Source organism: Rhizophagus irregularis, chromosome 13 (assembly GCF_026210795.1).
Source record: "Rhizophagus irregularis chromosome 13, complete sequence".
NCBI lineage: Eukaryota > Fungi > Glomeromycota > Glomeromycetes > Glomerales > Glomeraceae > Rhizophagus > Rhizophagus irregularis.
The window spans coordinates 463,945-489,662 of NC_089441.1; the positions used below are offsets into that span (position 1 = coordinate 463,945).

At 28.1% G+C, this 25,718-nt stretch overlaps 4 protein-coding genes across 4 annotated transcripts; all 4 read left to right on the forward strand.

Annotated features, from left to right (window-relative positions):
• Window positions 1–3,199: 3,199 nt before the first annotated feature.
• Window positions 3,200–4,235, forward strand: OCT59_004737 (uncharacterized protein; the record flags this gene model as incomplete). Its single annotated transcript, XM_066137893.1, has 4 exons — window positions 3,200–3,257; window positions 3,318–3,529; window positions 3,740–3,824; window positions 3,922–4,235. 4 exons carry the CDS (start codon window positions 3,200–3,202, stop codon window positions 4,233–4,235), a joined length of 669 nt encoding a protein of 222 aa, XP_065997090.1.
• Window positions 4,236–5,697: 1,462 nt separating this feature from the next.
• On the forward strand, window positions 5,698–9,124 carry OCT59_004738 (uncharacterized protein; the record flags this gene model as incomplete). Its single annotated transcript, XM_066137894.1, has 2 exons — window positions 5,698–8,708; window positions 8,785–9,124. 2 exons carry the CDS (start codon window positions 5,698–5,700, stop codon window positions 9,122–9,124), a joined length of 3,351 nt encoding a protein of 1,116 aa, XP_065997091.1.
• Window positions 9,125–11,848: 2,724 nt separating this feature from the next.
• On the forward strand, window positions 11,849–12,953 carry OCT59_004739 (uncharacterized protein; the record flags this gene model as incomplete). Its single annotated transcript, XM_066137895.1, has 2 exons — window positions 11,849–12,793; window positions 12,921–12,953. 2 exons carry the CDS (start codon window positions 11,849–11,851, stop codon window positions 12,951–12,953), a joined length of 978 nt encoding a protein of 325 aa, XP_065997092.1.
• A 9,046-nt stretch (window positions 12,954–21,999) lies between these two features.
• On the forward strand, window positions 22,000–24,362 carry OCT59_004740 (uncharacterized protein; the record flags this gene model as incomplete). The annotated part of the gene is made up of 6 exons (XM_025311889.1): window positions 22,000–22,132; window positions 22,212–22,520; window positions 22,595–22,716; window positions 22,789–23,003; window positions 23,078–23,124; window positions 23,200–24,362. 6 exons carry the CDS (start codon window positions 22,000–22,002, stop codon window positions 24,360–24,362), a joined length of 1,989 nt encoding a protein of 662 aa, XP_025167356.1.
• Window positions 24,363–25,718: the final 1,356 nt, after the last annotated feature.

Consider the following 25,718-nt stretch of genomic DNA (forward strand, 5'->3'; position numbering starts at 1 on the left):
TTTATAAATTTTATTAAAAATAACACAGTATTTAATATACAAAATATAGCAATATTATTTTTTTTTTCTTGAAAATTTCACGGCAAATTTTCAAATGAAATTCAATTAAGACTTTGACATTAATATTTCCATTTAGATTTCTATTGACATCAATGATTTTTTTTAAAATTATTAGAATAAGTTAAGAACCTGATCGGAATTAAATTATTTTAAAATAACTAACCATGTGAATGCATATTTGTTTCAAAACAAACTCTGTTCTTATTGTTTTCATTAAAAATTTTAAAATATTCAACGATTGGTCGATTAATTTTATATAACATCAAAAAATCTTTGCCATTCCAAATTTATTGATTGAAATTGGATTTTTAACTAAAAAAAAAGTTTATGCTGACCTAAAAAAATTTACGATTTTAATAATAACCTCAGGTTAATCAACCGGGTTAATCTGTTAAAACTTTTTTTTTTTTTTTTTTGACCGATTCCAAGTTCCAACTTCTGAAATGAGCGTAATTTTGTTGGGTCTGAAATTTACCAGTAACGTATTGAAAGAAAGGGAAAAAAAGTAACAATATTCTACAAAGACCAGCAGAATAAAAATAATTAACCACAGAAAATTTCTTTGTCGGCACTGTACGACTAGTTGCTTCGCAGTTTCTGTATCGATCGCGTGCTAACCATATTTTATTTCTAATTTGGAGATATGCCTGTTCCTATATTTCTACTATCACACTCGCTATTTTAGAGATATTATTATCAAATAGGCCACGAGTTATTTCTCTCATCTTCTTTGCTTTATTTTTTATCAATATATTTGATTCTTAGGAAACATTAATAATTCACGTCCAATAGTACAGATAAATTTATATTAAGATTTATCTGTTAATGAGTATTTTTCTTCTATATAACGTTTGTATAAATATTTCATCCTCCGTATATAAATTACTAGACCAGCAATCTTTCTTTTCATTAATATATATTCATCCCGTCGTTTTTACATCAAATACGTCGTTATCGATACTATCAGTGTTTCTTTCAAATAGCACATCATACGTAGGCAATATTTAAATCAGATTTCTAATAGAATTAAAGAAAACTGGTGTATCTTATAATTAGTGGCTGAAGGATGATCATCGGAGGCTTAGTGGTACAATTTGTACTTTGGACAAGATGTACAAAGGACGATTTGTACTGCGGACTAATTGGCCAAAGGACGAGTAGAACGATAGACAAAAATGTACTGAATTTTAGGAGATATTTAAAGGAAAGACAAATGAGCGATTTTTGGGAGATGAATACTAGATAAGTAATAATTAGTGATAATTAACCCTTGTAAAGGGATAACGAATATTACAGAGCGCCGAGTGAGGCAGTAATATGGTCGATTTCTTACCAATTTTTGTCAATTGTTAATAAAGATACACTGTTTCTTACCGATTCCTAACTATATTTATCGTTTATTATCATTTAGTTGTATACAGTTTAGTTTATTAGTGGATTAATAAAACACGATATATATTAATAAATATTTGTTGGTCATTTATCGATTGCACACCATAAACCTATATTTATACCCTTCTCAAATATTATCCTATTTCTCTTTATCAATTATTATCGATTTCCTACTGATTTATTGTTGCATTACGTTAATTACTGATATTTTATTTCTGTTACTACCTGACAAATCGTATAAAATCGGTTATCATACACACCGAAATAGAGACTCGTAATCAGGTGATCTGCTGCGTATAGTGCCGGCCGAGACTAAGTTAATTCCGTCCGGAGTTAGGATGGTATCGGTTTATCGCGAATAAATAAGTATGACTGGTTTATGATTAACTTCGTTATATGTAATATCGCGAAATTTATAATAACTAAAGTCGGTATATAGTGATAGAATTAATTATAGATGGTTTTGGGTTAGGAAAAAAGTTCGTTATGGGCCAAAATCAGTTTAACCCGAACCGTTATACCGAGTTATGTAACTTAAAAATTCATAAGTTTTTTTCGTCATATTTAATTTTGAATTCATTAATTGGATTTTGCAATTTGTAACATCCTAATTTAGTAATTTTGTTGAAATGATAATAATATGATTGTCAAAATAATGCTGTTTTCAATTTTGAAAACAGTTATACAGTCAGTCATAAGTCATAACTCGATATAACGATTCGGGATAAACCGATTTTGGCCCATAACGAACTTTTTTCTTAAACCAAAACCATCTATAATCAATTATATCACTATATACCGACTTTATTATTAATTTTCGCGATATTACATTAACGAAGTTAATCATAAAACAAGTCACACTTATTTATTCGCGATAAACCGATACCATACTAATTCCGGCCGGAATTAACTTAGTCTCGGCCGGCATTATTCAACGCAGCAGACCACCGATTCTCAATTTCGGTGCATCTATTTACAAGTTTCTGTATGATAACATTGTATTAAACTATTAGTATTACAAACACATTTTAAGGTGATAAAATTTGACTTTATATTGATATACTTTTTTAGATATACCGTTTTTATACTTTTTAATATATTAATCGGTATAATAGAAATATTTGATTTATCGAAACGACCCAAGATAGCTTGAACGGAGGGTTCGTTATATCGAGTTCTGACTGTATTCTTAGAATTCTTAATTTTATTCAGCTATTTGGATGGAAGTTCGACTTTTTGGATGGAAGGTTAGGGATTGTGCAACTAATTTTATTCGGCTTTTTGGATGGAGGATTAGAATCTTTAGGATTAATTTTGTTCAGCTTTTTGGATGGAAGGGCATATTTAAATTAATATTATATATATATATCTATTCATTATTTTTTCCATTTACTTACTATTTGCATGAAACCGATACTATTATTTTTACATTTATCTTATTAACAATAATACTGCATCCTAATACTACTATTATTGCTACTACCACCAATATCGGTAGACTAGAGAAATATTTGTATAACAATAGAATTCGTCGTTATACAGTAATTCTCAAAACTTTAGAGATTTTACTAAGATTGCTTCCGGAGGATCTTCTTCGGTTTATACCGCAAAATAGAAGAATGCATCAATATATGCAATTATCGAAGGAGACATCATTAATGAAGTGTGTGTTACTGATATAGCTTATTTATGTTATCGTTATATACTGTATATAATTCATAATTCCTTTCTTCTCTAGATTAAGATAATGAGGCTAGCTTCTCACCCATCTATAATTCATTTTTATGGAGTCACGGAATTAGAAGGTAAAATTTTTAGTGTGTGATACTTATGTATTTCATTTACTTCATATTTTTTATTTTTAGACGAAAAAAATTATTCGCTTGTTCTTGAATATGCAGACGGCGGAACATTAGAAAAATATTTAAGTGACAATGTTAAGACTAAAATTAAATGGGAAATCCAGTTAAAGTTTGCCAAAGAAATTGCATGGGCGGTTTTGTGGTTGCATGATAGTGACATTATACACGGAGAACTTGTAAGAATATTTATATTATCATGCTTTACACATCTTCGGGTAAATTTTTTGAATAACACAATTAACATATTTCTTTTTTTTAGCATCCCAAAAATATCTTAATTCATCAAACCACGTGGCATAATTCCCTACATGGATCCTAAAGTTCACGATAACAAAAGTTACGAATTAACTAAAAAATCAGACATATATAGTTTAGGAGTAGTATATTGGGAATTAACAAGTTGTTCATCGCCTTTTGATTTTAAGAATAAATTTGATCGAAATCAAATTACGTTAATTATCCTTGGAATTATTGATGGTGAAAGAGAAATTCCTATCCCGAACACAAATAGTAAATTCATTAGTTACTCTTTATGATAGTAAGTGGTATAAATTATACTATAATGATGATTTTTTCATTACATTCTAATCATATATTATTTATAAAGAATGTTGGCAACACGAACCACAAAAAAGGCCAGATATTAATGAAGTAATTTTGGAACTTGACAATATTCATCTCATTGATTCCGAGAACAATAACGAATCAAGTCATTCAGAACTCAATGAAAGTAAAATTATAGAGGAACTAGAAAATGAACATTCTGACTTGGCAAGTTATAATTATTGTGATATAAATTTTGATAAAGATAATGAATCAAATTGTTTGGATCCTGAACATTTTGACTTATCAAGTTTCGATTATTGTGACATAGATAAATATCAGTTGCCGACGAAGATTATATCTTACGCAAAAACTTAGATCATTTTCGTTTGCTGTTCGAAGAGTGCCGTGGTTATAAAAAATTTACATATTAATTTTTCTGTATAAACAAAAATATATAAAAATATAAGTTTTTTTATGAATAAAGTCCCCATTTATATATTGAACACTAGATCATATTTTATAAATCTACATGTCGTTTAAACTTTAATTAGTAGTTGCCGAAGACGCATGTTCAACTAATCCACACATTTTTTATTCCCTTGGCAATTAAGTAACACAGGTAACACTTTATAACATAACTAGAGTAACTTGGTAATTATTAGTGAGTTATAATCATTATACTGTCAGATTGACTCGAAAATTTTGGGTCGGGTCATCAAACGTTTTTATAATTAAATATAAAAAAAATTGATTTTTTTATTAAAAACGTCAGACTTGACGTTTTTATGATTAAAAAATCATTTTTTACGTTAGATTTGATTAAAAATCAAAAAAATTGATTTTTTTGGTTAAAAACGTAAGACTTGGCGTTTTTGTAATTAAAAAATCAAAAAAAAATGATTTTATTAATTAAAAATGTCAGACTTGACGTTTTTGTAATTAAAAAATCAAAAAAATGTTTTTTTTAGTTAAAAACGTCAGACATGACATTTTTGTGATTAAAAATAAAAAAAAATGATTTTTTTAGTTAAAAAATGTCAGACTTGACGTTTTTGTAATTAAAAAATCAAAAAAATGACTTTTTTAGTTGAAAAACGCCAGGCTTGACGTTTTTGTAATTAAAAAATCAAAAAAATGACTTTTTTAGTTGAAAAACGTCAGGCTTGACGTTTTTGTAATTAAAAAATCAAAAAAATGACTTTTTTAGTTAAAAAACGTCAGGCTTGACGTTTCTGTAATTAAAAAATCAAAAAAATGACTTTTTTAGTTAAAAAATGATAATCATGTATTTTTCCTAAGAAAATTTCCGAAATTTTCGGAATTCCGTGCAATCCGAAAGTAAATAATTTTACCCCTGAGAATCACCCTTTTTGGATTTAAACTGTGGCTTGTATGTTTATGTTTATCAAATATCTATTATATTGTTAAAATAAATACACACAGACCACATTCCTTTCGTGAGAAAGTAGATTTTACGATAACTAAGGAAAAGGAGGTAATACTATGAAATTACTTTTTTTTAATACTTTGTAGCATGCTAATTTATCTTGATTTGCTTTTCATGACGCAATGAAAAAATGTCAATTTACTTTTTTAACGTAATGAAAAAAATGTGAATTTACTTTTTTTTAATATTTCGTAATATGTTAAAATAACAAATCTAAAGATTTATTTTTGTACCTAAATAAAACCTGCTTTTAAAGTTTATAGCGCTATACTATAAATATGATAAATTTCTAATGCAAAAAATTTTTAACTTCGTAAAACTTTGTAAATTTATTTTACAAATTTACTGTATTTACTATCGTTCTGAATATTTTTATATAAACCAAATAAAATGGAATCTATTACTGCTACAAATACTTTACACACTATTTTTAATTTTCTTGATAGAAATGATATTACACTTAGCGAGGTTATTAATTATGGCGTTCAATTTGATAGCGCTGATATATTACCCAATAGTTTTGATATTAATGAAGAGTGGGATGATGATAAGCAAGATTACGAAGCAATGAAATTGCTCCCAGAAAAATATAAAGATTGTGTTTGTATAAGATCAACTCCCGATGGAAACTGCTTTTTTAATAGTGCTTCTTTAATTGTATTTGGAAATGAAAATTTTAATATTCAGTTGCGATTAGCTGTAATGGTTGAATTAATGATACACTCCCAATTTTATTTGCAACAAAAAATTTTTGAACAGGATATTATTTATCGGGAAGAAGCATTGAATAGTGGAAATAGTAGAATTATAAATAATAATTATGGTTTTAAGAAAGAGAGCGAATATATTTCAGAATTAAAATTGATGTGTAAACCAAATTCCTGGAATTCTATGATAGCATTTTTTGGACTAGCATCGGTATTACATAGACCAATTGAGTCTCTTTTTCCAAATACGAATAATAAATTTATGAACCAGATTTATAATCGCATAATTTTACCAAGACAAAATACGAAAGATTTGCCTAAATGTATTATTATGTGGAGTTCCTGTTCCGCAAAACAATTTCAAATGACTTACCAAGCAAATCATTTCGTACCAGTTTTTAAAAGAAAAAATAATTTTATACAAGACTTACCATTCTCACAAAATAATTTTATTGATTTATCTATCTTTAAAGATGATGAATTACTTGTTATGCAAAATTGTTTATCTATCGCTAAAGACAAAGAGCCTGTTTATGATGAAATTAAGTGTGAAGATTATAATTATAATTTCCAATCGGTATATAATGATGATGATGATAATTATCAATCCTCTATCAAGAATGATCATCAATTGCAACCCGTTATTGAAAATGATAAAAGAAAACAAAATCAAAACTTAGCAGGATTATTTATGGGTATTGATAGTTCATTTATACCTAATGTTGAAAATATTAATGGCTATTTAATTTATCAAGAAGCTAAAGATTTTCAATTTACAATTACTCGAAAAGATGCATTAGATAAATTAATTTTATGCGTTATTGATGATCAAGAACCCAATTATTATTGGAGGTCGTGGCAAGTTAGCAATTATTATTTGGTTGAATTACTCAGAAAACAGTCAGAATTCCCACCACAAATATCCATAACTGTTAAAAAAACATATGAATCAAACAAAATTCTAACAAAGTATTGTTATTGTGGTGGATGTAATATAAATGAAAAGGTTACGTTTAAAATAGCAATTAATAAACTTGATTTAATTAGTTCTGAAAATTTAGTCAATATTTCTGTAATATTTTCACTTAATAAAAACCAATGTAAGCACTTAGAAGGAAAAACATTTGGACAATGTCGTGGGTTATCTAGACAGAAATTAATGGAATTTGATTGTAAATCACCTCGTAATATTCGAAAGCAAATTTTATCAACTGTTAAAAGTGAAATTAGATATACTGGTAATCGACAAGGTATACCATCAGCCAATTCTGCAAGGATGATCAATTCGGCTAAAAAAACAAACAAACAGCTAGGTTATAATTTATGTGAACGACTTCATGCAGCAATTTTAGATATTAACAGAAAAGAAAAAGATGAATTTCTTAGAATAAATGGTTCAAAATCTGCAGTTAAACGCCGGATATGGGGCTTTATTCAAGAACCTATTCAAACTCAACCATTATCAATACCAATATTTAATGAAGCTGCAATTGTTTACTATCATGATCATGTGCATGAAAATCCAGGAATTTTTCTAGATTATACGGGACAATTAGTAAAGTCAATTCCATATTGTCTCACAAGTATAAATAATACTACAGAAAATTACAAGAGAATCTTGAATGCATTTTTTACAATGCCATTATTAGGTAAAAAATCAGATGCGCCTCCAGTAGATGTATTTGAACTTGTAACTAATGATCTATCTGCTAATAATCTTCAGCATTATTTACACATTTACCGACAAAAAGAATTACAATTATTTAATTCTAATTCAGTTCCCTACTTAATAAATACTGATTGTGCACGTAATTTACTGGTTGCAGTATTAAAAGAATATAATAATGAAACTCCAGAACAATATTTTAATAGAATTATTAATACTATTATAACAAATGAAGAATTTGATAGTTCAAAAGTATTGGTTGGATGGTGTTATGGTCATGCTATAAGGGCAGTGCGCCATCACATTAGATCAAAGAAATTTACAATTGAAGAAGGTGGTAGTAGAGAAATTTTAGCAAAATTTGCTATGCGAGTATGGAATTCAGTAAGAGTAAAAGAGAATATTGATGAAATAGAAAATGAAATAGATAGATGGGAATGGTTGATGATACAAAAAAATTTAGAATTAATTAATAAAAGGGTGTCGTTAATTAAAAAAAATAGATTTCGTGACAATTTTGGTGAAATAAGTTTACATGATTTGCCAAGTATAGATTTTGAATCAAATCAGAATCTCGAAGATCTAGATTTAGCAGTATATCCACAAAATTTACCACTAAATTCTGACAAAATAAATAATACTTGGACGTATACTATTATGGGCGATCCTTTATTAAAAATCATACAAAATTATAATAGTTACGAACTATTGATATTACAACTGGGTATAAATATTAATGTACAACTAGATATAACAACACAATCAATTATAAATCCTTTCTATAGTATCAATTTAAAGAATTATCTAGAAAGATTTTGGTGGAAAACAATTATTTTGTGGAGTAACTTAATTCCAGCAATAAAAAACAGAACCAGGCGTACAACAGCGACTGTTGAGGTAGAAAATAATATAGTTAAAAATTTTGATATTGGTAAAAAAAATCTCCCAATTGATGAATATATTTATGTTCGTACTCAAACCTTAAAATCAACACAAAACTTAATTGCTGAGAGGTTAATGTGTAGAAGGTAAAAGTTTTGCATCTTATTTAATAATAATGATAATAAAATAATTATTCTGATACTAAATAATTATATAATCTAGTTTTGGCCAACAGAATCAAGATCAAAATGAATTGAACGAGCAATGGCAACCCAAAAAGAAACGAACTTTTACAAATGAAGAATCAAGAATAATAAAAAATTTTAAAATAGTTATGGATTATAGAAAAAATACTGATTCCCCAAGTCAATACAGAATAGCTCGTGAAATACGAGAAATTTCAACACAAAATATCGGTTTTAATCAGTCTATGGTATCTCGTTTGTACAATGGTATTGATATTCCTAAATGTGATAGAACAATAACGGCAATTAACAACTGGATTGATAAAGAGTTGGAAAAGAAGGAAAATCAAGAGAATTTAAATAGAGAAATTATCTAGAATTTTTGAGATAACGTTTATTACAATATTTTTTTTGTTGCGTTGCATTAATAAAATAAATGACTAAGTCTTTATTAAGACTAATTGTACATATACTTTATTAAATTAACAATTTTCTGATCTCCAATAAACAAACAAAATTCTAATATAAAATAATAAAAATAAATTGAGACGCGTCAAATAAAAAGAACCATACCTTAGAATGAACATTTCGCCCAGACAAATAAATTAAGGTGTCAGCAGAAACACTAAATTACGTAAAAAAACATAAGAGTAATGGCAATAATAAAATTTTGTATTTAAATATATATAAAACTAAATAAAAGTAAATAACTCATGACCGAAATTTTTTTTTTTTTACTTCATATCGTACGAAAGAAAAAAAAATGTTGTACAGCTTTTTTTATTTAAACTGTTTATTTGGTTAATTAAATGTCTATACACAAGCCACAGTTTAAATCCAAAAAGGGTGATTCTCAGGGGTAAAATTATTTACTTTCGGATTGCACGGAATTCCGAAAATTTCGGAAATTTTCTTAGGAAAAATACATGATTATTAAAAAATGTCAGGCTTGACGTTTTTGTAATTAAAAAATCAAAAAAATGACTTTTTTAGTTAAAAAACGTCAGGCTTGACGTTTTTGTAATTAAAAAATCAAAAAAATGACTTTTTTAGTTAAAAAATGTCAGGCTTGACGTTATTGTAATTAAAAAATCAAAAAAAATGACTTTTTCAGTTAAAAAACGTCAGACTTGACGTTTTTGTAATTAAAAAGTCAAAAAAAATGACTTTTTCAGTTAAAAAACGTCAGACTTGACATTTTTGTAATTAAAAAATAAAAAAAAAATGACTTTTTTAGTTAAAAAACGTCAGACATGACATTTTTGTGATTAAAAATAAAAAAAATGATTTTTTTAATTAAAAACGTCAGATTTGACGTTTTTGTAATTAAAAAATCAAAAAAATGACTTTTTTAGTTAAAAAACATCAGACTTGACGTTTTTTAATTAAAAAATCAAAAAAAAAAATGATTTTTTTAGTTAAAAACGTCAGACATGACATTTTTGTGATTAAAAATAAAAAAAATGATTTTTTAATTAAAAACGTCAGATTTGACATTTTTATGATTCAAAAAATTATTTTTTACGTTAGATTTGACAATTTTGTAATTAAAAATCAAAAAAATTGATTTTTTTAGTTAAAAACGTCAGACTTGACGTTTTTGTAATTAAAAAATCAAAAAAAAATGATTTTTTAATTAAAAACGTCAGACTCGACGTTTTTGTAATTAAAAAATCAAAAAAATGATTTTTTTAATTAAAAACGTCAGACTTGACGTTTTTGTGATTAAAAATCAAAAAAAATATTGGTTTTTTTTAATTAAAAATGTCAGACTTGATGTTTTTGTGATTAAAAATCAAAAAAAATATTGATTTTTTAATTAAAAACGTCAGACTTGGCATTTTGTAATTAAAAATCAAAAAAATATTGTTTTTTTTAATTAAAAATGTCAGACTTGACGTTTTTGTAATTAAAAAATCAAAAAAAATGATTTTTTTGATTAAAAATGTCAGACTTGATGTTTTTGTAATTAAAAAATCAAAAAAAATGATTTTTTTGATTAAAAACGTTAGACTTGACATTATTGTAATTAAAAAATCAAAAAAAAATGATTTTTTTGATTAAAAACGTCAGACTTGACATTTTTGTTATTAAAAAATCAAAAAAATGATTTTTTTAATTAAAAAACGTCAGACTTGACATTTTTGTGATTAAAAAATAAAAATCAAAAAAATATTGGTTTTTTTTAATTAAAAACGTCAGACTTGACGTTTTTGTTATTAAAAAATCAAAAAAAAAATGATTTTTTTAATTAAAAACGTCAGACTTTGACATTTTTGTGATTAAAAATCAAAAAAATATTGGTTTTTTAATTAAAAACGTCAGTCTTGACATTTTTTGTTAAAAAAATAAAAAATGAAGAAAAAACGTTTTTGCGTTATTTTTTTTATAATTTTATATGGAAAAATGCCAAAACGTTTTTTTCTTAATAGTAATGCAAAAAAAAAGGTTTTTGGCATTTTTTTTAATAATATTATATGAAAAAACGCTGAAACATTTTTTTTACAATTTTTTTATTTTTTTGCAATATTTTATGAAATTTTAATGATCAACAAAAAAATGAAATTATGCAAATATTGAATGATGCAACAATTTAACAGGGACTTTTAGTGGCACAGGAAGAGTTTTTGCGAAAAGTTGGCATTAGAAGTTTTTTTCATTGTCATTGTCATTGACATTGTCATTGTCATTGACATTGACATTGACATTGACATTGACATTGTCATTGTCACTGACATTGACATTGTCATTGACATTTTTTTTTTTTTATATAAGATTAATCTGAGAGTTTTTTACCAAAAAGGAAATTTTTTTATAAAAAGGGAAATGATTTTCAATTTCGAGGCAATTCAGCAGGTGTTTTAATAACAAATTGAGAAATGATTTTCATAGAAAATCTCGTGACAAAATTTATAATAAATTTAAAATAAATGATCAACAAAAATGATCAACAAAATCGTTACTAGTTTTATAAAAAACGCCCAATAATATCTTTTTATTGTTTTAAAATGTTTAGCTTATTATATATATGGGCGAACTCTTTCTTGCAAATTGTTAAAATCGCTTAAAATCCGCAGTAAATATCTAACAATTTATAGAAAATGTCTGGAAACGCTAAACGAGGTGGTAGAGGTGGTAGACAAACACGTAGCTCAAGCCGTAATTCCCAAGCAGGTGGAAGTAGGCCGACTAGTCCTGAAAACCAGTTCACCTTCAGTGCACCGAAGGAAACTGCTTCTCATCATGAGAGTATTTGGAATACCTATCGGAAAAAGCCTCAGCCAACTTCTGACAAAAAACTGACAGAAACTATGGAAGCTGAACGTGCTATGGACATGGAAAAAGAAATTGTTCAGGATACTTATGGTCCAAACTCCAAATCTTCTTCTGGTAACGACAAAGGGAAAGCTACTGAAAAGTCCAAGGTGGTCGCGAAAGATTTGTCACGTGACCCTCCCTTACCTCCGCAGAATATTGTAAACAATGTGAATGGAACTAATAAGGTTCCGACTCTTAACAAAGAAATTATTTCAACTCCTCATAAGGATCAACAACAATCTGTTGTTTTGCCTAATCAGGATAGGATTAATCTGCAAGCCGATCAAGGGTCCCAGCCCATGGATGTTGATCCTAGTAATTCTAACAAAGACCCGTCGATCATTACTATAGAAAAAGTAAAAGAACACATTGCACTTGTTCCATATGGTGAGCTTATTGGAGGAAAAAATCTAAAAACTACCAAAATTAAAAAGGCGCTACAAACCTATAATATCCAGTATAACAAACAACTTCCAGTTACCCCGTTGGGAAAGCAAGGGGCGAAGGTATCATTTTTGGACAAAGAAAAATTTGACCAATTTCTTAAAATAGAACTTGTTATTCAGGAGCAAAAAGAAGGTGATTCGGGTGAAGTGTTTAATGTGAAACTGCAACCTACCCCATTAAAGCCTGAAAAGGTGGCTACTACAAATGACAAGGATAGTGATACATCACAAAATTCCAATAATCGTACAATTCAAGTGATTGATATTCCCGCGTTTAGACAGGTACGCGAAATTCGTGAGTCCTTTGAAGATCTTGGCGAAATTGAGAAGATTTATACGAGAGGTGCTGGTCTTTACCAAGTTGCTTTTATTACGTATAAGGATGCTACTTCTATTGATTACTTTAAAGAGCAATGGAGTTATCATATTAACAAAGACATAGTTAGAGTTTTACCATTGTTATTGAGCAAAGAGGAACGCGAGAAAAGGAAACAATTCTCGTTAAGATTATCTGGGTTACATTATCAAACTAGTGGTTATGATCTCAAGGAAGTTATGACACAATGTAAAGGGAAAACTTGTTTTATCCCAGCTGTTATGATTCGTGGTAAATATCAAAGATGTCGCTATGCTTACATTCATTTTTCTTCGCGAGATGATTTGGTGGCAGCCAGACAAATGAATATTGAATTCAAAAAGGGCAACGCTGGTACTCGACAATTATACTAGAGTAAAGAGGAAGATCGCATTTGTAATATTTGCGGTAATCCCACTCATATGGCCAAAGACTGTACTAACAAAGATATTAACAAATCTCATTCTAAACGGTTTGTTAGTGGCGCTGATAATTGGAAAAATCTAAAAAAGTCGTATGCAGATGCGGCTAAATCTAAACAAAAGCCCAGAAATAATTCTAAATCTAATAATAATATTCCCTCTGGATCACGTGATCAAGGAAGACCTCGCAGTAATCATGATAATAATGATGACGATAGTGATGACTTTAATAACCATCCGATGTTTTTAAAATTCAAGGAACAAATTATTAATACTATAAGGAAGGTTGAAGATAAATTGTTCAATATGGAGTCGCTTATTAGCGATACTGGCAAGCAAATTGGTGAAGTTGTTACAACTCAACAAGCGCTTAAATGTGATAAAGCGCATCCAGTTCCAGTTAGTAAGAAAAAGAAAAATCAACAATCTGATAATAATACAGAAGCTAAAGCGAAAAGACGCTGTAAAAGTGATTCTGAATCGAGTGAAGATGAAGATGAACTTGCGAATAAGTCCAATATTCAATCACGACAATTCCAAAAATCCGATCAAAACATTCAAAATATTGTTGCTCAACAGAAGCAAATACAACAAAATCACCAGGAAACTAAATCCTTACTTTCATCTCTTTACAACATGTTAGCTGGTGGCCCTTCAGCTTCATCATTATTGGGGGATAATGATGAAGTTTTTGACGATTCCGCCGTATAATTATTTTTATGATGAACAATAATATAATTTCTTCTTCTAGTTCGAACATTCAACAACAAAAAAATTTCCCCCAAATAGAAAATAACAATCCAATTATTACAAAAGAATCTTTAAAACATTCTTCAATAACGAAAATAGCTACTACGAATATTCGTACCCTTAGTAAAGATAAATTAATTTTCACGTTAGACGCGATGAAAAACAATGATATTGACATATATGGATTAGCCGAGACTAATCTTTCTTATAGACAATCAAAAATTTGGCAACAACAATTTGGTTTCCATGGTTATTTTGATTATTCACAACAAGGGGGTAAAGGTCAAGGCGTAGGAATTATCGTTAGCGATAAATACGATATATTTGTTCATAAAGCGGTTGGTCATAAAGGCCGCGTTTTATATTTAGACTTAAATTTTAGTCAAAAGAAAAATGTTAGGTTAATTCAGGTGTACATTAACGCTAATAAAAAAGAAAGAACACAAATTGAGGAGCTATATCAATATATCGAACATATTATCGATGATGGGAAAAACAGAAATATGGAAATAATCATTATGGGTGATTTCAACATTAATTATAGAAAATACTTGATGTCATTTGTTAATAATAGATGGTATTTCAAATTGTTCAAAATGCTAGAAAACAGACACCTTTTAGATACAATTCCGATATTTAACGAAGATGACGAAAATATATATACTTATATTCCGCCTAATGATTCTAACGAAAAATCAAGAATAGATTATATTTGGGCTTCATTACCAATACTTGGCCACAGTTTAAATAGTACTGTAATAGAAAATGATCATTTTACAACTGATCATAATACTGTCACTTTATCGCTTGATATACAATTATTTATAGGAAAAACATTACCTAAGATTAACAAAAGTAAAAAGAAAATAACTCGTACTGTGTTTTTATATGATGAAATGGATCAGGAAGATGATGAATTTACATGGGACAATTTCCGTGCTGATTTGGATCATGAAATCGAAAGTATCAAACTCAAGGATCGTTCGATCACGAAAAGAAAACATGTTGATCATGTGTGGGATTCTCTTAGACAACTTATCATGAAATCTGCTAATGAAAATATAAAAAACAAAAAAGTTATAAAACAGAAAATCAAATGTGCTCCTGAGAAAAAGTTGTCAGTTTACTTTGATTTAAGATATATCATTAACCGTATTCAAGAAATCCGCTCATGTATCACAGGATTAAGAAACCATCCAAATCAGGAAATGATCGACAAATGGATTAATTATCAAAACGCGATAATTAAGATAAAAGACAAGTATGAGTTAGTTACTTCTGACAATAATTTTAATTTTTTAGATAATGATCAGTTCCATAGTTATCTTGACGAACTTAATGAAATTAGAAAACAATTGAGAATTGTTTTTAAACTTGAACTTAACATTATGGAACAAGAACAAATTATCTCTAACATCAAAAAGCGATGTGATAATTATAAAGATGATCAAGGGAGAATGATTCAATCTATTACAGAAAAAGAAATGGTTTCTATTTCAATTGAAAAAATTTATAAGAAAGATCATAATGGTAATGAAGTTTTAATTACCGATGAGAATCAGGTGCTGGAAGAAACAAATCGTCATTTTCAAACAGTGGCGGGCTCTGTTAATAGAAAGAAACCAATACAAGGCAGATGGAAAGAACAATATAAACCACAGCCTCATATTAACGAAAATATATATTCTAGTATTATGGACGCTCCATCTTATGATGAATGGTTAGATATTATTCGACAACTATCTAATGGAAAAGCAACAGGACCTTCAGGCGTGTCAAATGAAATGTTGAAACATCTAAGTGATGATTGTAATCATATTTTATATTATTTAATTTGTAAAATTATAGAATTAGGATATTTACCAAAACAATGGAAAGAAGCGACGGTCTTTCCTATTGCTAAACCTAAACCCTTTAATTGTGAATTATCAAATTCTCACCCTATTACTCTTTTAGAAACTACTCGAAAAGCACTTATTTCCTTGCTAAATCGTCGTTTAGCAATTATTTTGAAAGATAATAACGTATTAAAGGCAAATCAATTCGCTGGTCTGCCTAAACAATCAACATTTGAACCGATAAGGATTATGAATGAAGTTATTCAAGATTCAATCGATAATAATAATGAATTATGGATACTCTCTCAGGATATGGGAAAGGCTTATGATCGTGTGAACATTTTTCAACTCAAAAAAGTGATGGATAGAATTAAAATTCCTAACGATTTTTCGTCCCTCATTTTAGAACTTTTTAAAGATAGAAAAAATCAAGTAATCACTGCATATGGAAAAACTGCACCTTATGATGTTCTTACAGGAATTGATCAAGGAGAAGTAATTTCACCGTTGCTTTGGTGTATTTATTACGATCCTCTTTTAGCAGAAATTGATAAACAACAATTGGGATATAATATTTCTTGTATATCAAAATCAGTTGTTCAAGAAGAAGGTGTTCTTAATCAACAAAATGTTTCCATTATGGCGTATATGGATGATACTCAATGGATTACTGATGAAAAGTCAAAATTGGAAAAAATGTTATACATCGCTGATACATTTTATCGTCTTAATGATATTCAAATTAACAAAGAAAAGTCTGAGCTTATGATGAGGCCTACAACTGAGAAGCGTAAATATTCTCATAATTATAATGACAAAATTTCAATCAAGTTTGGTCGTGAAGAAATTAATATTAAAGCCAAACATCCACACGAACCTATGCGTATTCTGGGAGTATATTTCAATATTGAACATGATGGAAATTATTTGATGTTCAAGATCAAGAATGAAATAGACCATTTAGTTAATCTTATGTATAAAAAGAAAATTACTGATAAACATATTTTATATATATTTAATAGAATTATCGTTCCTCGAGTTGAATACTGGTCACAAGTTATGGCTTTATCGAAAACACAAACTGAATCTTTAATAATTCCTTTTAGAAGGATGTTTAAAAACAAATTAAAATTCGCTCGTTCTACGCCTAATGCTATACTCGATAATCCTTATATATATGGATATAGAGATTTTTACGACAATCAACTTCAAGCCAAGATTACTGATTTTTGTATTCAACTTAACGACAATGGTCTATTAGGAAAAGTTACTGAAATTCGTTTAAAATCCTTACAGGATCAATTATGGACATCACGCCCATTAATAGAAAAACTTCCATATAATCGTGTTCCGCATACACGAAAAAATAATTATATTCTTAATATGCTTTTATTATGCTATGATAATAATATTTCGTTAGAAAATTTAGATAATAATACTTTTCCATCAATTAAAGGAGGTAAAATTCCTTTGGAAGACGTGGTAGATAATGCATATTATTCTAAACATAGGAAGAGACTTCGTGAAAAGAATATTTTATTTTTAGATCAAATTATTTCGGGTGACAAATCTCGTTTATTATTATGGAAAGAAATACTTATTAAGGCTTATATTCCTATTTTTTCACAACGGAGAGAAACTAAATGGTATTTAGATATTAGATCTTTAATTACTTTAGATGGTGTTCATTTGAATCATAATATAACACAATTATTTGGCGCTCGTGTTGATAATGTGGAAGAGACTCGATCATATGATATTACTAAAAAGAATAGATCTTTAATAGCATTTTATAATCCACAATTCAACTCTGTACTTATTGGTAAAATTCAAGGAATAGATGAAACACAACGACCTGTTATTAAACATTTTCATGTTGATATGTCTCGATGTACTGATACACATACTTATATATATCAATGTATGGAATATGGATGTGCTGCTAATGCATCATTATCAACACGATCACCTTGTACGTTTTCTGCTGACTGGGAATGTTTAGTACCCTTATTAACAGATTCTCAATTTGCGCCTAGTCAACTTACAAACTTAATAGAATTCAATATTTTTAATATTTTTGATTTTGCAAAAAAGAAATATGATATTATACATCGAGCGTTAACGCAAAATCACGTGATTTCTCCACAATTGCAAGAGAATATAATTTTGGATCTATTAGATTCTTCAACTTCAAGAAATGACTTGTTAATTATACAACGCACATTAGCTCCTTTTGACAATAACAATTATTATATTTTTGAGTTTTATACCGACGGATCATTAATAGAATTAGGTACTGAACAATGTAATATTAGTTGCGCGTTCGCTCAGATTAGTGATTTATTTGATATACCTCATGTCGAATTTTATTCTACTATTGATAAATGGCCTTCTGCATACAGAGGAGAATTATTAGCTGTCCTTCTAGCATTAAGCGTTGTTCCAAAAAATAGCAAAGTCAGAATTAATACAGATTCGCTTAACGTAATTACACAATTTGAAAAATTAAAGAAATCAAGATTCTCTCAAATTTCACGAGAATACTTCAAGGCTAATAATAATTTCTTATGGGCTATTTTATGTAGAATTATATTAACATTGAACTTGCATGTGGAAATGTTTAAGGTTGCTGCTCATGGTGATGATTTGGGTAATAATTATGTAGATAATTTGGCGAAAATTGCGCATACTGATCAAGATCGCTATATAGTTTTTAGACGAGACGCTTGTTTGATGAAAGTTCTTCCTTGTTGGAATGGTATTATTATTGAAAATAAGCTGCGTTCATTTTTGAAAAATTTATGCAACTACAAAGGATTAGAAAAATTTATTAATCTGAATAGAAATTCTAAATATCGCACGTTAGAAGTTGACTGGACATCCACATTTAGTTGTTTAAATTGTGATATAAATAACAATGAAACTTCTGTTTCTTCTTCTAAAATGAAAGCTCAAAAAGTTCACTTGTTAATTGAAGAAATTCCTACAATTGAACAGATGAAGAAATCTTTGCTTGACTTATATGATGGTTGGATGTGCCCTATATGTGGATTGTATGATGAAACCTTTAATCACGTATGGACGTGTAGTGGTCATTATGATATCATTAACAATATTAGAGATAAAACTATTAATCATCTCTTGACTTGGATATTAGAATATAACGATAATATACAAGATTTCAATGCTCTTATGGCGCTTGATATATGGGATATATCATATGATCCTAACGTGTTTACTTTTATTGACATTATTAAAGGAATTATACCTATGTCACTTTCGGATTTGTTGAATTCTTGGACCACAAAGAAAAATGTTGCTGATGTTTTGATTCAAATGAGACAGTTTATTTTCACTGAAATATTTGAAGAGGTTTGGATTCCACGGTGTTCGCACTTGAAGGAATTTGAACGTTCATTAGGGTTGACTAAAAAGAAAAAATTAAAGTTTAAAAGCGTTCGTTCATTACCTAATAATAATAGTAGTAATAATAATATTATTCATTATGATTCTTTAGATAGTGTTAGAAATTACATTTATTTTGGTAAAAATATAATAGAATTTTATACTAATCTTACTTCGTAGCGCCATCGTAGATTTTAGTAGTTGATTTATATAATTTTATAGGGTCAATTTTACTTTCTTCTGCAGGGCGGGCTTCAACTTACCAAGTTTCGGCTAGTGTATGGGAGGTAGTGGGTTAATTAAAGAAATGGTTTTTAGGTGTAGTCGGTTATATCTTTAATAGTTTCGTATTTACTTGCCCCACCGTCGAAGTAGATTCTTCTGATAGTTTAGTTCATTTTTTTATTTTACTTTTTCATTTTTGATATGTTTATAAAATTTGTTTTCGCTAACTATTACTGTTTAATAAAAATAAAAATAAAAATAAAAATAAAAATAAAAATGTTTAGCTTATTGAACAAATGATAATTTTGTATGGTCCTAATAGTTAAAATGATGATGATATTCAAATTTTCATACGATATTATCCTTTTTCTTAAATATGTAACCGTTTCGTGAAAAAAAAAAACAAGAGCAATAAATAATAAATATTTAATCTTACATACAAGAGTTTAACATTTGATATGTTGTATTTCAGTCTTTTCAGTTTATAATTTTATATTAAATTTTACTAGTAAATAAATAAATATTCATAAGACTCATATATACATTACAAAAAGTGTTGTTTAACTCTATAAATACTAACTTACAACTCAAGTACAATTAATTAATATATCCATTTATCCATTGTCCGTAACATATGCATAAAGCAATTAAAGCATATTACAAGAATCTCGTAAAAATTTAAACCAAATTTAGCAATCAATCCCGATTGAATTTTTTTTATCTGGGTTAGTTGTTGCGTACGGTATTATATATTGTCTATTATAGTTCTATAAAAAATACTGAAATAATTCTCGTTATTTTTTATATATTTGTTAAATTCGAAGGAGGAATAAAATTTTATGTTCAATATAAATCAACGTGATTAAACTTAAACATTGGCATTCAGGTTTTGCTTTCTGTACCCCATCGGGAAAACTAACTATGCTAGATAACTTGAATTTTACAAAATTAGAAAAGTGTTGAAATAATAATTTAAAAGAAATTAATATCTATACAACTATCTAGATTGTAGCTATCAAATACTCTTATACCACATGACATAAACCCTCTCCTTTTTACGAAAAGACTCACCTTTCATTATGACAATACAACAGTCTCATATTAAAAGTATCATTCCGTTCATGACAATATTTACAGACGGCATTTTTTAATGAAAGAACAATACGGGAGGGATAGTAATAATCGTGATAAAATAATCCAGAGGTTTTTGCTTCTCTTTGTTAATATTTCCAATAGAACTGGTCATACCTAATTGTTCGAGGTTTGTATAAGGCGGGACAGTTTAAAGTAATTGCTACATATTTGTTGTACTTCTGTCTGTTAAAAAATAAAAAAAAATAATACAATAATAAAAAAAATTTTTTTTTTTTGTAAAATTAAATTAAGAGATTCTCAATCAAATGAATTTTGATACACAAGAACGCCCCGCATTAAACTTTACCATATTAATCAGATGTTCATTTGGTTCAAAATTTTATTCATGCAAAGCAATGATTTTAGGATAAGTGGAGTACTTATCTGAATGAAGAATACAAAATCCGTTTTTATTGTTTTCATTATCTAATGCTATCGAAATCTATTTTATATAACTCCCAAAATTTATTGGTCGAAATCGTATCCTTGCTTAACGTTAATATTAACATTTCTGTAAAATATGCACCTTGTCGATCAAATATTTGACAAAAAAATTTTTGATTTAAGACTTTAGTAGATTAAAGGTTTTTATTTTAGTACAATATTCTACATCACAATTATTGCTGTGGCTGATCTGGAAACAAAAAATAATTAATTACAGAAAACTTCTGGTACCGTTCGATATATTAAAATATAATTTCCATGTTTCCGGTTTGTTTATCGAATTCGGTTCAGTTTGGACAGGCTCAGTGTTGGGAAGTTTGTTTTAGTTTAGTTTTGTGCATGATTAATATTTAATAGCTATAAAAAAACACTTCGACCGGATTATTTGATGGTAGTCTGTTGAAGAACTTTAATTTATTTAATATGTGTAAATAAGTAAAAATTCATAAGTAGTGCATCTTCCAACATCGTATCGAGTCAACTGATGTTCGAGTACAGTTGATACATTCAGTTTCAGCCTCCTGTTTAAGACAAAAAATCACATGTGATCGGCTTTCTTTTTATAGTTAAGAACGAACTTAATCTGCAAGATAAAAAAAAAAATTCGTAATTTGAGATGTTATTGGAAATTTACAATCACTCTGATCTACTGATATATGTAATGATAAAAAATTCGCAGTTTAGATGCATGTATTCGTTATTCACTATTAAAAATTTACATCATTTTAATCTGATGATATATGTAATATCAAAAAAAAAAAAAATTCTATAATGAGATATTTAATTTTATAATCTTTTTACAATCACTTTTCTTGTGAAACAAGCTTTTTAGTACTACGCAATTAATAATAAAAGCCTGAAAAGTCTTTTCAAAAATTAACAGATTCTTGTTGTTCATTAAACTTATATTTAATTATGAGAGAATTCCGTTACTTTATAGTTATTATCGCATATCTTCTCTACTTATTTTATTTAATATATAACATCGTAATAGATAAGCCAAACTTAAAAGTTGAACAAATCTTCTTGCATGAAATTGACATTCCTGGTAAGATTTTACTTTTAATAAATTAAAATATTAGACTATTGAACGGTTACGCTAAGCAGACGCTTTTTATTTACAATAGATATAGCAATATGTGGAACCCCAGAATTGAGAATTTTACGATGTGACTTAATAACAAATAATGGCGAGAAAACCCCAATTGATGGCTGTAATAGCTATATAACTCCTAATGCAATCGATCATGATAATTATGATAATTATAGAGATAATTGCCTAGTCTTCAAAGCAAATAAAACCATCAAGTTTGCCAAACCAAACAGTGGCATAAGTGGTTTGCAAAAGATTGGCTTCTATTTCTATGATGATACGACCGCTGCAGAAATAAACACTCTTGGCATAGCTGCACTTACCATACAATTAACTCCTCCTGGTAAGTAATAATCGCTCGGAAATCACATTTGGTTTGATATTTTGCTAATTAAAATTTTATTTGTTTTGAAATAGATTTCGATTTTAATTCATTGACAAATACAAACAAGGCTATTAGTCAAATGGACAAAGCTACTCTGTCAGAGTTTAAGCTTCAATTGAACTTTATTGCCGGAATGGTCAATTATGCTGCAGTGGTAAGATATTTCACATATTTAATTATTTAATTAACGTCATATTTATTAATTTTTTTGTTATGTACCTTCAAGGTCAGGTTTAAAACGAGTACTTATAGGTCTATCCTTCCGGGTGACACTCGTGCCATTTTTGGATTAGAGCCCAATTACCACGTGACACCAAAAATAGAAAATTCTGTCAGCTATATTCCTTTTAATAGTAATCCGTATAATATACCAGTAGGAACAACCGGTTATTTTTCTATAGCTGCTGGAAGCTTTACTCAAGAACAGACAAGCGAAGAACGGTAAGTTAATTGTTAATATTCTAGTTATGATAATTATGAATATTACATTAACATCTAATTTATCAACCCTATAGAACAAATACTATTTTTGGTGCGATTACAGCATTCGGTGACGCTTTTGGTTAGTAGCTTTAATAATTAATAATTTAAAACTATGAATTAGTTTTATTAATTCTTTTCTTTTAATATTCATTAGGCACTTTGGCGGGTATTATAGTAATTTTTTTTGGTAATTTCTTCTTTGTACGTAAATCTCTTAATTCCATACAAGATTCAAAAGAATTCATTGAGCGTAGTAGATTTTATCCGAAACTTGATTTCAAATTCTCAAAAATTAACGACAAAGATAAGGGAGTACTTATAGATGAATTTAGTAAGATTAGATGCGCAATTTTTCTCTACCTGTTAAAAAATGATTTAAACGAAATTAACGAAGAACCGATAAATGAGTCTGAATATAAGCTTGAGGATAGATTTGCAACTAAGGTTTATCACTGGCTGATGAATAAAGCATATATTGATATAATGTTTAATAAATATAGAGTCCAAAACGAAAGCCTAAATTTTTCAAGTATGGATAAAGAAGATCAAGAATTGCTTAATAAAGAATTTCGAAAAATTAGACATGTTATTTCTACATACGTGTTAGAAAATATATCAGAAGATCAAATGGATCAAAAAATGTTTGCTGAGTACAAATATAAACGAGAATTAAAATTTTCTAATAAAGTAGACAAAGGAGATGAGAAATTACTCAATGATGAATTTCGCAAGATTAGAAAGTTGATTGATAAACATTTGTTAGATGAACCAAATATTGAGAAAATATTCGAAGCATTCAATTCTCAACGAGAAGATTTTTCAAATGATATGGGCAAAGAAGATAAGGAATTGCTTATAGATGAATTTCGCCAAATTAAACACGTGATTTGTAGCCACTTATTAGATATACCAAAAGATGAAGAAATAAAATATAATAATTCTGTTGAAAAGGTAAAATTATTAAAAATTCACATAAATGACAGGAAATTACTTGTATTTGAATTTTATAAAATTAAACACGTAATCAATAGCATCCTGTTTAAAGAACTGAAAGATCGAGGAATATATAAAAAATATAAAATGAATCGAGAATTAAAGTTTTCAAATAAAATGAATGAAAAAGATAAGAAACGGCTTAAAGACGAATTTCGCACAATTAGATATTTAATTGATAACTTCCTGTTAAATGAATCAAAAATCCAGACAAATATAAACTTTTTAGAGAATATGGATAGTAGGGATAAGGAATTGCTTGTCAAGGAAGATCACAACAATACTAGAAATGATACTGATAGCTACGTATTAGATAAGGTATAGGTGTATAGTATACAATATAGATTTCTTGTATAATATTATTTATATATATAAATAAGATTTTAATCCTATATATTTATTTGATATTTAATTTTATCATGCATTTATTTTTCACGCATTTTTTTGGAAGAAAAAGTTAAGACAGTTAATACGTTATAAATATACAGAAAATGCAAAGAAAATTTGTAACAAATCCTCTGATATAGTATAATGCACAACACATTTACTTCATATTAAGAAAAACAAGGTCGTTTAATGAATAAATTCATTCATTGTTCTGAGAAATTGGGTTTTAAGTCATTATATCTTAATTAATAAAGTTTCATCTACTGTCCTTGCTGTAAGCATTTTTTAATATATCTTCTAATTTAATACGAAACTTATTAATGATATCATAAAAGGTTATATGGTTAATAATTTAAAATTGTGATATAAACTATTAAATATTTAGTTTGATGATCCATAACAATCTTTAATTGAAAAGCCACCAAAAAAATATATATTTCTGAATGTGCTTTATTTATTTATGGATTAATTCATGCTAAAAAGAAACCCACAAAATGATGAAATTTTCAAGAGTAGTTTATAATATTCAACAGATCTTAAATCATTTTAACCTATCTTTATTTACGTTAATAAAGGTTTCATTTTTTGTTCTTCCTCAAGTGTCGATCCGAGCGTCAGGTGTCAAATCATCTGATGCACATCAGCTGTCACGAGCAGTATACATAGTTACATACAGTATTAGTATATAACTAGGAAACGGAAACCGTTGTAAGTCCAGAGCGAAAGATTTGTACAAAAATCCAAATATCTTTAAAAATTTAATTTGTACAAAAAATCTGGCATCCCTAAAAAAATAAAAATGAAAAATGAAACGTTAGAAACGTTTCTTTAAGGTTAAACAAGTAAGAAAAGCCCTCACAATTTACCTTTAAAAGTCTGGCATGTACAAAAAACCTGTGTTCCTAGATAAAAGAAAATAAAAATGAAACGCTAAAAACGTTTCTTTAAAGCAAAACAAATAAAAAACAACTCACCAGTCCGGTATGTACAAGAAATCCAGAAACCCTAGGAAAAAAATAAGAAAGTCGTTTAAAAGAAAAATATACTTACTAGCCGAAATCTAAAAAAAAAGGTAATCATAAACTTTTTTACTTATTTATTTTTGATGTAGCATGAAATTTCAATACACATTCTGTGCGGACCAATCAGAAATGACGCGTGCGGACAACCGGAAATCGCCACGTGACACTAATTTTCATCGACCTTCGTAAAATTATATAGTCCTTCGCTACGCTCCGGACAACAAGAAACTATTCGGAATTCGGAATTTAGATCCGCCTGTCGCCCGTGCAT